Genomic DNA, 15853 nt, shown 5'->3' with positions numbered 1-15853 from the left:
GGAGTGAGAAACATTATGTAAACATCATTGTAAAATTTATTTTGGCTGAACCAAAACACGGTGGTAAAACATAATTACATTGGTGCAAAAAATACAGAATTTAAATTATTGATAAATAACCAAGAGAAAATATTAAAATGTATACGATACCTTCTTGCTACTACTCCACAGACTTATTGCTGTAATTGTTCACAAGCCAAATAGATTTAATGTTATTATAAACAACAAATGGATGTTGTCAAATGGTTGGCAAAATTGTCTGTAATGCCCAGATCACAATTGCTTGAAACACTTACATGTAAATGAAGAGGACCAAAACTCTGCAGGGAATGTGACCAAAATTGAAATAAAGGTACCTCGCAAGATTTTTTCGAACCTGCAACCTCATTCATATTCTGTGCAGACATACTCTTGGAAACCATTTCATGGTCCAGCTATTTTTAACTCTTTTTTTTTCATCCATCAAGTGTTTATCTTTTGTACAATTACATACATGATATTACATTTTATATTATATTGGTGCTGCACGTTTGCATTTGTATTCATTCACTCTAGAAGCCCAAAAGTAATGATTGATATTGCGGGTTGAGCTTGTATTCATTAAATTGATGGCATTCTTGCCATGTAGTTATGATTGACTGTATTATCTTATCTTTTATGTTACAGTTTGCTGATGTCAATTATCCAGTAATGGTTTTGATAAGTGATTGGGTCTCTGCCCAATTCCTTCGCCACAAGAACAGCTTGAACTTCTCTACCCAGACAGATGATGAATTCTTATCTTTTCTGTTATCAACCGTCAGTAATATTGGTGAGTCATATCAACTTACCTTGTCAATACGCATGATCCCTCTGAGCCTTTTTTAAAAGTGTAAATCTATCAAATTGTCTCCATTTGCACTTAATATTCATGCCAAATAAAATTGATCAACTAATATCATACTATGTAAATTTCGGTAAAGGAGATAATTATTTTCCGTTCATCAAAGCTTTCTTTGGGAATAGAACTTTGAGTACATTAATCGTGTCTTGTGCCATCCTCAGTGACCCTGTAAGATGGTCATTCAATAAAAATTCAGTCAAAACAGTGAAATTTGGGTCGCGGAAAGTTGAAACTTGAATATGTCCTACCGGTAGGACATATTCAAAATTTTCATTGCATCAAAGTTTTCTCCGAACATACTGCTTGCAGTACCTTGATGGCGACTTGTGTCACTCTCACCGACCACACTGATTGGTCACTGGTCAAAATTTCAGTAAAAACCACGTAATTTCAGTCAAGGGGACGGCAGAAAAGCTCCTTCAAAAATCTTTCAAAATCTCTTTTTATATTCTGATGATTTTCCGTTTATCAAAGCTTTCTTTGGGAATAGAACTTTGAGTATCTCAATCGTGTCTTCTGCCATCCTCAGTGACCCTGTAAGACGGTCATTCAACAAAAATTCAGTCAAAACAGTGAAATTTGGGTCACGGAAATTGAAAGCTGAATTTTGAAAATGTTTTGAAAAAACATCAAAGATTTTGAGCTGGAGCCATGCCTGTTCACTGACTATCAATATCATATGATATGATTTTTTTCCACATTTCGGATCTTACTTAAAACTCACATGATACTTTCAGTGCAAAGTGTAAAACCTGTTTTTCAAGACAACAGATCACAAAATGATTCCTCTTTAAGGCCAGGTATATATTACATAGATTAAGTTTCACTTTAAGTTTTATTTTAAGTTTCACTTTAAGTTTCACTTTAAGTTTTACTTTAAGTTTCACTTTAAGTTTCACTTTATGACATACAAATACAATTTATTCATTAAGATAACATTATGCTGAGAAAAGTTATACTTCAATATTCTTTCAAAACAATTATTTTATCTTATTATTCTAATGAACACCAAGGCAGTCCCAAGAGGAGGCTTAATGCCGAGAGATTCCCGACTGAACAAGTTAACAAGCTGACTGATACACTTACATTAACATTATCTGAGGGTGAGTGCTGTTACATAGTCCAAATGTTTCTGTATTTGTGTATATCTTAGTAAGTTAGTGTAATAGAAGTATAGAACACTTTATTCTTGAAGATATATTTTATAATTAGTAGTTTTTTAGGCTACTCTGTTGTATGACTTGGTTTTATCAACTTTTAAAGGATGAGGGGACCTTAGAAAAAGTTTTTTTCTCGTGCAAATCCTTTTATTACATTAATCGTATAAACCACTTTAGTGAAATCCGCAAAGTTGTATTTCATTCGCGAGCCAAAACAATTTGAACCTGTGACGTCAATTATGTGAGTTGCTCTGATCCGCGCATATAGAAATACAGGTAAAATGAGCGTGCGGGCCGACTAAATTACTAATTAAGAATAAATTAACAATTTACGATACTAACGGGCCTATAACCAATGGAGAAGAGACTTTTTATGACCGGTTGAAAAAAGAATTATCACCCTACGATAACCATGAGCCGAGATACACCTGGAATAAGATTGAAGTCACACAGAAAGGCATGTAAATTATGTATATTTATAGCTCCCAACGTAACACCTAGCAACTCCCTGTTTCGTACCACAGTTGATATATCAACATGTCATATCAACACAACACGGTCCTAATAAAAATGGATCGGGTAGGTATGAAATGCATGTCTTCATTCCAGTTGGACAAGCACCAAGCTTTTAAGTTCTAACTCACTATGTGACACTACTTATAACGTAAGCAAGATTTGCAACTATTACACCAAGCAATATTATACCAAGCATAGCAGACGAACACATCCACATTCGTTACGCTTTACACTCAAGTCACAGCAAACTAAAACGGTAAATTATAAATGAGTGTACAACTAAAGGCCGGTACACGCGCAGTGTCAAACCGCACGTGCGTACTCAGATAGGACTAGAGGCGCCAAGGGCCAGCTAGTAAAATGTCTTCTACTACATCATACATTCTTTTTAATTGTGTCCATATTGGGTTTCAAACAAGTCAAAACAAAGTAGCAGTTTGTGGTTTAGTTAGCAGATGCTACTTATCTTAGCTATTTATAAATAGAAATACCTACTTCAACTACAAGAAAGCCTTTCCGAGTTACATTTAACTATTATTATTAAAGAGAATTATTCGTAACTTAGACTAATTCAGTGCAACCAAAGATACCGCTCTCGCAAACGCCAAAGGTAACACGACGTAATTAAAACAGAACAGAACAAAATGTTGACACGAGCAAAGGGTGCGCGCGCACGTTGGTCTTAACACATAAGTGATGTCACAGCCCAAAATTGCTATCAGCCAATAGGAGCGCGGCGTGATATTGCACGAATTATCGATTTCACAGTCCGGCGTATTTTTTGATTCTACACACTTTCACAGGACTTAAACGCGAATATTTGGAAGTAAATTCTAAGGTCCCCTCATCCTTTAAACGTTCCAATATTTCATGAAAATCTGATTGAATAATGAATTGTATGAAGAGTAACACTATTTCGGAGAGCTGCTCAAACCTAAAACTTCGAAACTAACAGATATAACATTCTTTAGATTCGGATAAAACAGCCAGCCCACAACCTCAAACAAAGAGCACCTCAACCAACAGCACCTATATCCTTCCCCAGATACCCCCCGCTAATAACGTAACAAATCCTGGTCCAGCCTCTTTACTTCGAACACCTATCAAAATACCTGATAAAAACTTGGTTTTGACACCAAAGGGAAAGTTTTTCAGTGACATATGTTATGAAAATGACTCGAATCTTAACTTTGCTAAAGGAGAAACTCGCACTTTTGATAAATCAGCTGACTTAAAATCATTTCACGATAAAGATGCCCCTGTGACTGCAGTTCAAAAAGTTAACGTTTATACGCTAAACGAAGGTGAATGCAATGTGAATGAAGAAAAGGAAAATGTTAATACCATGAACGAAGGTGAATACTGTGTAAATGAAAAAAAGGAAAATGTTAATACCGTAAAAGAAGGTGAAATCTGTGTGCACGAGGAGGAGGGAGGTGAAATGTTACAAGTTGCAGGAGAGGTTCATGACATTCGGAGAGTGACAGATTGTCGAGATAAACGCTGCATGTTTTGTCCCAGCTATGATCCGGCCTACGCTTCTGCTATCCACGGTTATTGTTTTGTGTTTTATTTTATCATGAAGCTGATTTCTGTTTGGCTGTAACAGATCTTTAGTATGACTGCAATGTATTTTTTAAACAATTGCGATACCAGCTCACATTCCAGTATTAGTAATATATGGGTATCGTGAGTACAATTGCTATCTTTAACATTAGTTATGTTTGATTGTGAAATCCCCACTATTGAAGTTGTTATTTAATCCTCTATTTCACCATCAGAACTGTTGGATGAAACACTAGATGATGGTGACGATTTAGAACTGTACAAATCAGCGACAGATTCAACAGAAAATGACGAGATAGATACTATCACAAACCTTGTTATTCAGGTGATATTTCTGTTAGCGTTTCCGCAGATTTATTGAGCTGGAAAATCGCCAATCGTTTAAATGGCACGCTGCAGTACCCTGCTGTAGTACCCTGCTGCAGTTCCCTGCTGTAGTACCTTGCTGTAGTGCCCTGCTGTAGTACCCTGCTGCCTGTAGTACCCTGCTGCAGTTCCCTGCTGTAGTACCTTGCTGTAGTGCCCTGCTGTAGTACCCTGCTGCAGTGCCCTGCTGTAGTACCTTGCTGCAGTGCCCTGCTGTAGTACCCTGCTGCAGTTCCCTGCTGTAGTACCTTGCTGCAGTTCCCTGCTGTGTACCCTGCTGCAGTGCCCTGCCTTGGGAGAGGGGGTATGGAAGTGGTATATTGAAATAGGAATGGATTTTAACGTCTGAGAACTTGATAATCAATACAGATCCTTTATCTCTGCTTGATCTCTACTCCCGAAACCATAAAAATGTACCGGGCAAAAATTATTGGTAACATAACGCCTCGGAATTATGACTCTCTCTCGCTCTCTCGCATACTGTAGAGACTAGAGGTCAACCAACATGGTAAAATTACCATGGCATGCTAATTAAAGTAATTACATATTGGTAAATTACGTGATACCCTAAACTGAAAATGGAGACTCTTGAACTCACATAAACTTCTTGTGTATAACTGCATAATTCTACCGTACTTTATACGGATGCGGGTGTTCGTAGTAGGAAATACATACATTATACAGGGTTCAAAAATATGAGTAGATCATTAATCAATTGGCATAGAACCACTGAACGTGTTTATGATACACTCTCAGTTTTTAGTTAGAACGGAATGGAAACATGTCAAGAAAAATGCTTTATTTGGAACATTTAATTTGTGGTTCTTTTTAAACCCTGACCAATTTCTTTCCGCAGGAATGTACAGCAAACAAGATGGCTTTTCCCTCTGATTTACGGTAAGATAATTTGGTGGAAACTATTTCAACGTTGCTTATAAATTTGCCATAATCTAATGAATCCCTCTCTCCAAAACGCGAGCAGTGGTACCATCGCCATGACTACACTTAAACACGTTAGTTTGAACTTATTTCATAACTGTTTGTTAATCCAGGGCAGACAAGTTGGTTCATAACGAATATAAAGGTTCCACCTACATGACAGAAGATGAAGAAAACCAGGTAGCTAACCAACTTATTTACTTGTTGTAACTTGTCAACAGCTAAAAACTCTCAACGAGCGTCGAAATTCCCGCCCATTTATCCATGAAATCCGGAGTCGGCGATTGCGACAAATGATAATTATTTGTTAAAAAGCTGAAATCGACAGTCCTTAGGAACGCGCATTAAAAACGCGCGAGCGGTATTATCATGTGTTTTATCAATATGTGAAATGTATCCAATAAATCAAAATAACAACAATTGTTCTCAAATGAAAAAAATCTAACAAACTTGATTCAATACAACTTGCTTGAAAATGTATTGTACATAGGGCAGTAAATTCTAAACCCGTTCCCCTAATTTCGTTTTCACCTCAGACAGTCTGCTCGTGGCATGACTGGTCCATGATTACAGCAGCTAACGAGACTCAACCTCCAAACAGCCCCACTATAATAGTTCCAAACTGGATCAGAGACTTGTCAGACAAAGAGTTGAGAACACTTTTGATCTCCAAGGGCGCCCTCGTGGGAGCCATATCTGAGACAACACGTTAGGAGTTCAATATTTAAAAATACACCGAAACATATTTAACATGATTATTATATTATGTAGATCAAGATTAGAGTTGAATAAGTGTACAATGTTGACACACACTTAGTATGCAAGGTTTCTCATGTTACATAACACAGCTTCCTACTTTTCCTGTCTGTAGGAAAGTGTTGTTCATGCCGGCCGCACCAAAAATACAATACAATACGAAAAACGTTTCTGAATTTTGCACGATTAATTTCACTTAAAATACCTGTTACTTTGCAGGAGTGGTTTATGAACAATACTTGGTTAAGCTGGACACTAAACCCCTCCCTGAACTTGATAACAGTTTAGATGGCTATCCTAGGGAGCTTATATCTTGTTTGCAAGGTAATACCAAGGATGGTTATAAAGTTTATCTTCCTGTAGTTTAATGTTTATACATTTAAAACATATTGAAATCGCAAACTGAAACTTTCCTTTTCTTACCCTAGATTAACAATTTTCCAAGGCTATCTTTTGAGCCATTATTTGAGGGTCTGATAAGAAGCTTCTGATACACTGAATAGTGAATATGGCACTAACAATACCACTCAGGTCAGCCCCAAGTAGACTGGAGTGAAGCTGAGCGGGAAATGGTGGAGGAGTTCCAGACCCCAGTAGTAGGGAGGCGGTACAGGCAGGGTACTATGAAGTGCTTCTTCAACTACCTCCTTATTGACCCCCGCATTGCCGATGTGAGTTGCTTACAGTGGGGAGGGGGTAATCGCACTATATAGTGACAAGCACTTTATAATAACAGCAGGTGGGGTTTTTGGGGTGGGTGTGTATAATGTACGTGGATTGTAAAGTACAACTGTATTACATTAAATTGAGGTATTTTTCCACATGTCCACAGCATGCAGTATTTAGATACAGTTTGTAGAGTACTGTGGCCCGCCTCCTTGTATGGCCTCGGTCAAGTGCCAGTAACGCAAAGTTCAGCATGCGCATTGCGCCATTCTTACGAGAATAGCTCTATTAAGAATTGTATCAAGAGAAGTATTAAATAAAACAACAATTAAATACATTTTTTATTGAAATCTTTTAAATCAATCAATTACATACAAATTACACAATGGAATAAACTACAAAATATACCTTGAGAGAAATTGTGGATTTGCAAGCTAGTTTACTATGCAAAATACTTAAAATGTATGTAATCAAATCACCAAAACACAGATATCGAGTGCAGATGCAACTCCTGTACAAGCATGGGCCCACCAGCCACCTTAAACGTACCAAAACTATATTAAGACTTTAAGAAAAATATTTAAAAACAAAACAACAATTTACTCAAACGTATCAAAAATATAATCTTCCAGAAAATGTTAGAGTGTTTTACAAAAAAAGCAGTCCAAATTACTAAGCAAACCTCCTGTCATAATGTTATTTACCTCTTTTATCATGGACTCATCAAAAAATAGGAAAGAAAGGTTAGAAGCACCAAAAATTTCACGGTCATAAAACTTTTAGAGCTACTTGAATCAATCTGTAACGTACTGGAACAATTCTTTGCTCTTGGCAAAGCTACACCTTCTGGAAGTTTTGAGCACACTACCGGTCTCCTAGATGCAGAGCATGTTGTGGTGAATTCCTGACGAAATACACCTTGGGTGATCTGCATTCCAAAACCTTTGTTACAAGAAACTGTGATGGTTTCTCCGGGTAGGAAAAATGGTACCGTCTCTTCAAGCAGAATCCTCCCATCTCTTACACTGACATTCTTGCATGGGATATTTTGTAGCGTTTTGAGCTTATTGCCAGTCACAAGATCGAGGAGGGACATTGGAACTCTGTTGAACCAGTTGTCGGAAGTATGGAGGGGAATAATGATAGGTCTAAAGACAGGAAGATGCTGGTAGAGTGACCAAGCGCAAGCACCCCTCTCCGGACACAGCAGGAGATAGTGATTTGCATTTTTACAGGACTGTAATGTAGCTGTAGGGGAATTTGTTCGGGACACGCTCACATCTAGGGTCACAGCCGAGAGACACATGTCTCCAGACATGTCTCCAAACTTTGCCTTCACCGTGACCACGTCACATCCCAAAACTTTGTCCAGATAAGAAGGGATCATTTTCCATTGCGGAGCTCTCTCACAGACTGGACTGAAAAACAACTGATATCCCAGGGACGAGGAACTTTTGGTTTCTGTGTAGTTCACCTCAGCACACATCTTTATATCAGTCCTCTTAAAAATAACGGCATCCTCCTGGCCCATCTTGAAGGATTGTGTTGGATTATACTGTCCCTCCATGTTTATATCGGACCATTCAACATTATCAGTCTGATTACAGTCTTTTATTCCGATCATAAAATGTGACGCATTGTTGGTTTCGTAAATTAGGTTGCTCTCATTTTCTCGGTATAAAAAACATTCGGATAGCCAATCTAGGTTGAAGGAGAAGGTCTCACATTCGGCTTCATACTTGCAGTATTCGTGGCATTCGTTTCCGGGGGTTACAATAAACTGCAGAAAGGGCTCCGACTTAATGACAACGTCATGTTTATAACAGCTGTAGTTCCCCTCTTCACCGTTCACGATTATAAAGAGGATGGTTGCTACTGTTACAATCATTGTTAGTTTGTTAAAAGACAGTTTTAGTCAAAGAGACACTGAACTTAAAGATGCGCACAGAAAAGGGATAATTTCTGCTGCAGTGGTGCTTTTAAGTGCGTGACACCTTCCATTTTTTATGATCTCAGGTCTTTTTTGTTTAAAGTTGCAACCATGATCTGACGTTCTGAAGTTAAATAATACAAAAAGATTCACAAATAATATATTATGGCTTTAAATACTTTACGGAGACAAAATAATCATAAAATCAAAGAAACAACTGAAAGATGCGCACAGAAAAGGGATAATTTCTGACACCTTCCATTTTTTATGACGTCAGGTTTTTTTGTATTTTTTAAAGTTGTAACCTGCATGACGTTCTGAAGTTTGATTAATACAAAAAGATTCACAAATAATATATTATGGATATAAATACTTTACGGAGACAAAATATTTATATTTATAAAAATATATATATGTAAATGTCTTCAAGAAAATTTCGAAATTACGGGCAGTATTTCAAATAACGGGTGAGTGGGTGGATGTGGGTCACCCACATCCTGAAAGACGGTAGATAGGCGGATAAACTGTGAGGAAATATTGGATTTCGGTAAAATTTTTGTGTCAAAGAAGAGATATTTAGAAGACCTGATTATTTCAAACGTTTAGGGGGAAACATTGATGTGCGAGGAAATTTAAAGCTTTCTGGATGTGGGAATATTCATCTATAATCTAAATATCATTTTGAACGCCAAAAATGACAATTTTTAAAATGTCCACTTACTCAAAAGTTTTTCCATTTTAGGTCATTGAGCCTCTCCAGTCTCCATCAGATAAAGCCCATAAGAACTAACTGGTATTTAGTAAACAAAGATCCGTTTCAATTACCAAGAATCCCTTCCTTGTGTCGACGGTATCCATCGTTGTTTCCTCCGTCGCTGATAGATATTTTGTTACAGTACTTCCGCAAAGTGGCCCTGACGTCCTCTCTCTCTTCCACTCCACCACTCCTGAAACGGAGGACCAGCACCACAAACTTAGGTCCCAGAATGGATGCTATTAACGCCACAACTAATATATAAATCATTATTGCTCTCAGCACTGATTTGTTTTTTAGAGGGGACAGTTCATATCCTGTAAGGAACATAACGGAAGAGAAAATGGCGATCAGGGTTGCAGCGAAAATACTGATAGTTTCCCGGAAGTTATGAGGGAAGCTTCTCATGATGAAAGCGTAGTAAAGTGTAAGCAGGAAGAGAAATGCTGGAATGATAAAAGGAAGAAATGTCAACCAGTTGTTTGATGTGCACATGACGTAGAATTCCGTGTGAACCTGTTCTTGTACCATATTGAACTTCCAGACATTGCCAACTTTCAGGACAAATCCTGTTATTGTTAAGTTTACAATCAAGATTATGGTGTTCATTATCATTTGTCCCTTTCTGGTGCAAATTCGATGGAATCTTGGTTTCCTGAAATCATTTGCCGCCGAAAAAATTTGATAAATTTTTATCGCTCTCAAGCATAAACTCGATGTAACCAAGGTAAAAAACGTGGTGTTCAGGATGAATTCCGCTTCGCAAATTCCATCTGAAGGCTTCATAAGGGTAAGTATCAACCCGAAGTTTCCGAAAACTAGTCCCAAGAGGAAGACCCCTAGATATGAAGGATCAGCAGCCTTGATGACCGGGTTATTTGAAATAGTAATACACAAAACCGTCATGATGGTGATGACAACAAGATTAACCCCACTGAACGTGAGTCCCAGAATAACAGAGATTGAAGTTATCTCCAGGTATTCTATACTTGTTGGCAGACAGCCAATGTTATCGTTGGTATTCGTCTCGTTTGTTCGACACTCCTGACACATGTCCTGGTTTGACTGGCTGCTGAAGTGGTGGTCCGCACACATCACGCACTTCCAACAGCAGGGGAAGTTTACCAAGTCCAGGTATATCCGGAACTGTCCTGGTCCGCAGGTTTCTGAACAGGATTGTTGTTTTGGTGTAGATTTGAGGTTCTGAGGGATTCTCTTGTTCACCAGTTGGATCTGAAGATGAGAAGAGTAACCTACTATAGTAGATTTAGAAGAGTTCCCAGTCACGGTAAGAGCTTTAACCGCATACCCCTTCGAGTAGGACCTGTTAACAAACGCTACACTCAAATCTGTACCTTCTAAAGACACGGTGTGATTGCCCGAGGTTATTGCTGTGAAGACCTGATTCCTTAGTTGAAAAAGGCAGGAATGAGGAATGTTCTGTTTGATTACAATGTCTAGTGACTGCGCTAGTAGGTAAGTAGCAGTCATGGAGTGTCCCAACCAGCTACTGAATTTGCTGGTCTTGAAATTCCTTCGTTGTTGAATCTTCTCGTACCTGAAAATAATATGATATGCCATTATGTGGATTTTAAATGTAATCTTACAGTTGCGCCAGTTCGCATCGAATCCTGATTCTTGTTCAAATCTAATCAGTCCAAAGTATTTTAAACTCATCTGCTGACAGCTGAACTATGATTGATGATAAGCAACTCACAGATCAAGGAGTGGCAAATTCTCCGGGACTCCACGTAACAGATTAGGATCGCTGAGCTTCCTCCAGAAACTTCCTAGCTTGACATTGAGGAAGTCCGAACCCATGAAGACCAAGGTGTTGGTCACAGTTGAACTTGCATCAATCACACTGAGATAATAATCTAGGTAGATATCACGTCCGTTGCTGAAACCGAATAGGAAAACCGTGTTATTCCACTGTAACTGGTTAACTGTCAGGTTCAGGAAGTCGTATCCTGATTTCTTGTTGTTGAAAAGTAAGAGCTGAACTTTTGCAGGCCCCACTGAAATATATATAAGTTTTAACCAAACAACCGTCATATGTTTTATTTCGTTTGATACGCGAATTCTGGGTGATTCAAGTTAAGGTTTCAACAATTTAACCTGTACTGTTGCTGTAAACCTCCGGCAAGATCTTGTAGATTTCCATACCTGAGGTACTGGTAAACTCGTTGATACGACCACACCCGACCTGTAAAAATTACATTTTCATTATTCTAATGTGCTGGAATAATGGTGCATTCGTACAGGAAAAGAACACATAAGGGGGAATTCAAATCTTTGTAAAACTGCATCAAATTGTTTGTTATATAACAGTGTCGAAAGTATATTAAGTGAGCTCAATAAAAGCCCAGTCTGGAAAATCAGTCGGTCTCCCACTCCAGCTTCCAACCTTGGATAAGTATTTATCGTAGATATGATGTGCGACCTCTCTGGAGAAGTCATGGAACCAGATATCTACAAACTTGTAGTTCTGTTTCTCCAGATAACGGATGATACTCTCTGCTTCGTTTTGCTCAGTGTCTATTAGCGTTACTACTGTGGGGTACCTCTTCTGTTGAGAACAGTAATTTCATGTATCATCTTGACTTGAACATCTTCTTTGATGAACTTGGTCTATGAACAATTATCTTAAATGAGGATATTGGCCGACACTGCAAGAGAAAAAAATGAAACTAAGAAAGAGTGACTGTACAGTGTACACAAATTAATCAAATTAAGACAGAATGAGTCATTTCCGTACCTGATCCATGAGGTCCCCATCAGCATACATGTAGCTAACAGCGGGGATACCAGTAGCAGTAATTATACCAGCAAGAGGTTTCACATGTTTCTTGTAACCAGCTAGGAGGGCCCCGGTTACTTTGTTATCGAGGGAGATTGCTCGAGATACTAACCTGGATACCACTACACTGTTACACCTGACAAGTAATGACTTGGTTATAATTTTTATATTAATTAACAATCAGATTTGATTTCCAGTACCCCAATTTGGTTTCATACCATCATCAATTAACTGACTAAGTTGTTTGTGGGCAAAAATTTCATCCAATCTGTCAAATTTGTGTTCAGAAGATTTCATATTTGAAAATGGGACAGACTTTCGAAAGTACAACTTTTCGTTTTGTTAAACTTTCTGCTGTGGGCTTCCTCCTACCGAAATCAAACTTCAAGCACCTCAATCGTGTCATATGCCACCTATAGTTGACTTAATAATTAAATAATTGGTTGTGGGTGAGAAATTCAGTCAATACTGTAAAATTTCGGTCCTGGAAATTTCATCTTCAAAAACTGAAAATGGGACAGAGATTGGGACAGTATGATTTTACAATTCTATTCGGGATTTTGACTCCAAGTACCCCAATTTGGTTTCATACCATCATCAATTAACTGACTAATTGGTTTGTGGGCAAAAATTTCATCCAATCCGTCAAATTTGTGTTCAGAAGATTTCATATTTCAAAATGGGACAGACTTTCGAAAATACAACTTTTCGTTTTGTTAAACTTTCTGCTGTGGGCTTCCTCCGACCGATATCAAACTTCCAGCACCTCAATCGTGTCATATGCCACCTACAGTTGACTTACTTATTGGTTGTGGATGAGAAATTCAGTCAAAACTGTAAAGTTTTGGTCCTGGAAATTTCATCTTCAAAAACTGAAAATGGGACAGAGATTGGGACAATATGATTTTACAATTCTATTCGGGATTTTGACTCCAAGTACCCCAATTTGGTTTCATACCATCATCAATTAACTGACTAATTGGTTTGTGGGCAAACACTTCATCCAATCTGTCAAATTTGTGTTCAGAAAACTTCATGTTTGAAAATGGGACAGACTTTTGAAAATACAACTTTTCGTTTTGTTAAACTTTCTGCTGTGGGCTTCCTCCGACCGAAATCAAACTTCCAGTACCTCAATCGTGTCATATGCCACCTATAGTTGACTTACTAATTGGTTGTGGGTGAGAAATTCAGTCAAAACTGTAAAATTTCGGTCCTGGAAATTTCATCTTCAAAAACTGAAAATGGGACAGAGATTGGGACAATATGATTTTACAATTTTATTCGGGATTTTGACTTCCAGTACCTCGATTTGGTTCTTACCACCATTAATTAACTGACTAATTGGTTTGTGGGCAAAAATTTCATTCAATCTGTCAAATTTGTGTCCAGAAGATTTCATATTTGAAAATGGGACAGACTTTTGAAAATACAACTTTTCGTTTTGTTAAACTTTCTGCTGTGGGCTTCCTCCGACCGAAATCAAACTTCCAGCACCTCAATCGTGTCATATGCCACCTAAAGTTGACTTACTAATTAGTTGTGGGTGAGAAATTCAGTCAAAACTGTAAAATTTCGGTCCTGGAAATTTCATCTTCAAAAACTGAAAATGGAACAGAGATTGGGACAATATGATTTTACAATTTTATTCGGGATTTTGACTTCCAGTACCTCAATTTGGTTCTTACCACCATCAATTAACTGACTAATTGTGCGCTGACCAAAAATCTCGCCAAATCGAAATTCCTTTTTAAGTCCGAAAAAGTAGGATTAGTGTTGTGCCATCCTTAAAACTTACAAATCCTGAAACCCTTTTAAATAAAACACTTTAACAATAAAAGGAAACTTCAAGGATAGCAATAAAAACTTTGTTACCCAGTGAATATCTGGTAACCAAGCGTGTACCCGGCGGACGGCTGAAAGTTCTTGAGGATCTCTACAAAACCCAATGCTCTCTGTAGACTCCAATAAGACCCATCATTTCGAGAAAGCACGCAACTTAATTCTGTATCGTTCGTTTCGCTGTGGAAAGATGGTGTCAATTTAAGATGTTTTGAGCTGATGATATCTTGTTTAAGGCCAGAGAGTATTTAAATAAGTAATTTAAATAATGCGAATGTTCACTTGAAATTCAATGAAGAAGAATAAAGCACCAAATGAATTAACGTACGGGTTATAAATCTCCTCAAGCTCCCCAAAGTTAAATACCCCAGCGATTATAAAATCTCCTGCTTTCTCCACAATCGGATCCGCTACAGATTTACTGTGACAACGTGCCCCAATATACGGTACTAGTTGACAGTGTATTATCCAAAGTAGCGGGAATGTTCTCATATCTGATGAAAAAGTCAGCTTAAAGCTTATATATTACACTTCAAGCTCAATCTAATCACAATGCTGGCAAGCATGACCGTGCCTCTTATATTCACAATACTATTTGCCCCCTTTACTATTATACCCCTTTACTATTATACCCCTTTATTATTTTCAGGCATTAAGACTCATCGAAAGTAGTTCAGCAGGTATATTTAAGTTCAAAACATTCTAATTCAATGTCAAAGATGACAGGAATAAGAAATAGTTATGTGGAGGTTTTTTAAGAAATTTGCGCAAAATACGCGCCAGCATGTTATACGAAATTCGGTAAAAAACCGAAAATTGCCATATTCAGGTGCCTTAAAAACCATGTTAAAATTGAGTTAGAGATGTGAAACTTTGCAGGGCGTCTAGACGTTGACCAAATCGACTACAAAAAAAGTTTCGAGTTTCAGTAACATTGGGAAGTGGGTTTTCTAGAACCCCTGTTTTACGACAGATTGTCGTGATATATACATATTCACTATTCAGGGATAGACGCTTTGACAGTCAAATGTAGTCAATTGTATCCTAAATTTAAGTGTCCATAGATTCAAAAGTATAAAAGATACAGCCATTTCCGACCACAGGTCTTGAAAATAATTGTTTACACTTTAGTTTACATTGTATACAAAAGTTATTTGACGTCACAAACACCCCTTGATGACGTCATCAAGTTAACCGTTTTTAAAACTTGATTTTCGACAAAGTAATAACTTTTAAAATTGATTTTACACCATTTAAAAGTAATTTTTTTCAACATCTGAGGAAATTTTTACCTTAGATAATTGTTCAAGCATTCTGAAAATCTACCGGAAAGTTATCTTATCTTACTCCTTCATAAAGATATTTGCCTTTGAAGTTAGTGCTTTTTTGAAAAATTATTTTATAAAAACGTCAATTTTGCGATTTAGTATTCTCTGGTGTTGGGCTATCTCTTGGGTTGTGGAGCTCAGTTCTGCTTCCTATAGGTATAAATTGTGCATTAGGCTAGTTTTAAAGTTGAAAATCGAAAAGTTGCACACGTGAGGACACGCCCAAATTGATTAAAAATTGCTAAAATCACTGAAAATTGGTGTTTTCACGATTTTTATCAACTTTGGAGTCCAGTTGTGATCCAAGTTCTATTTGAAATCTTTTGAAACTTTGCACGCTTATCAAA

At 37.5% G+C, this 15853-nt stretch overlaps 1 protein-coding gene across 3 annotated transcripts in view; it reads left to right on the top strand.

Annotated features, from left to right (window-relative positions):
* The first annotated feature begins 563 nt into the window (after positions 1–563).
* Positions 564–15853, top strand: part of LOC134819465 (uncharacterized) — a 28066-nt gene continuing 12776 nt past the window's right edge. The window contains exons 1-10 of one of the 3 annotated variants that reach the window (XM_063829417.1): positions 564–811; positions 1621–1683; positions 1897–1986; positions 3531–4112; positions 4341–4450; positions 5348–5388; positions 5544–5610; positions 5967–6138; positions 6406–6510; positions 6718–6857. In XM_063829417.1, coding sequence (XP_063685487.1) covers positions 631–811; positions 1621–1683; positions 1897–1986; positions 3531–4112; positions 4341–4450; positions 5348–5388; positions 5544–5610; positions 5967–6138; positions 6406–6510; positions 6718–6857 — 1551 coding nt within the window. In that variant the 5' untranslated portion in view covers positions 564–630. Of the gene's footprint in view, positions 812–1562; positions 1684–1896; positions 1996–3530; positions 4113–4340; positions 4451–5347; positions 5389–5543; positions 5611–5966; positions 6139–6405; positions 6511–6717; positions 6858–15853 lie in introns of those variants that run through there. The other 2 variants (XM_063829416.1, XM_063829418.1) reach the window with 2 other exon arrangements.

Source organism: Bolinopsis microptera, chromosome 8, assembly GCF_026151205.1.
Source record: "Bolinopsis microptera isolate Bmic1 chromosome 8, MBARI_Bmic_1.0, whole genome shotgun sequence".
Taxonomy (NCBI): domain Eukaryota; kingdom Metazoa; phylum Ctenophora; class Tentaculata; order Lobata; family Bolinopsidae; genus Bolinopsis; species Bolinopsis microptera.
The sequence above is the reverse complement of the archived record's forward strand: the minus strand, read 5'-3'. Positions and strand labels throughout refer to the sequence as shown.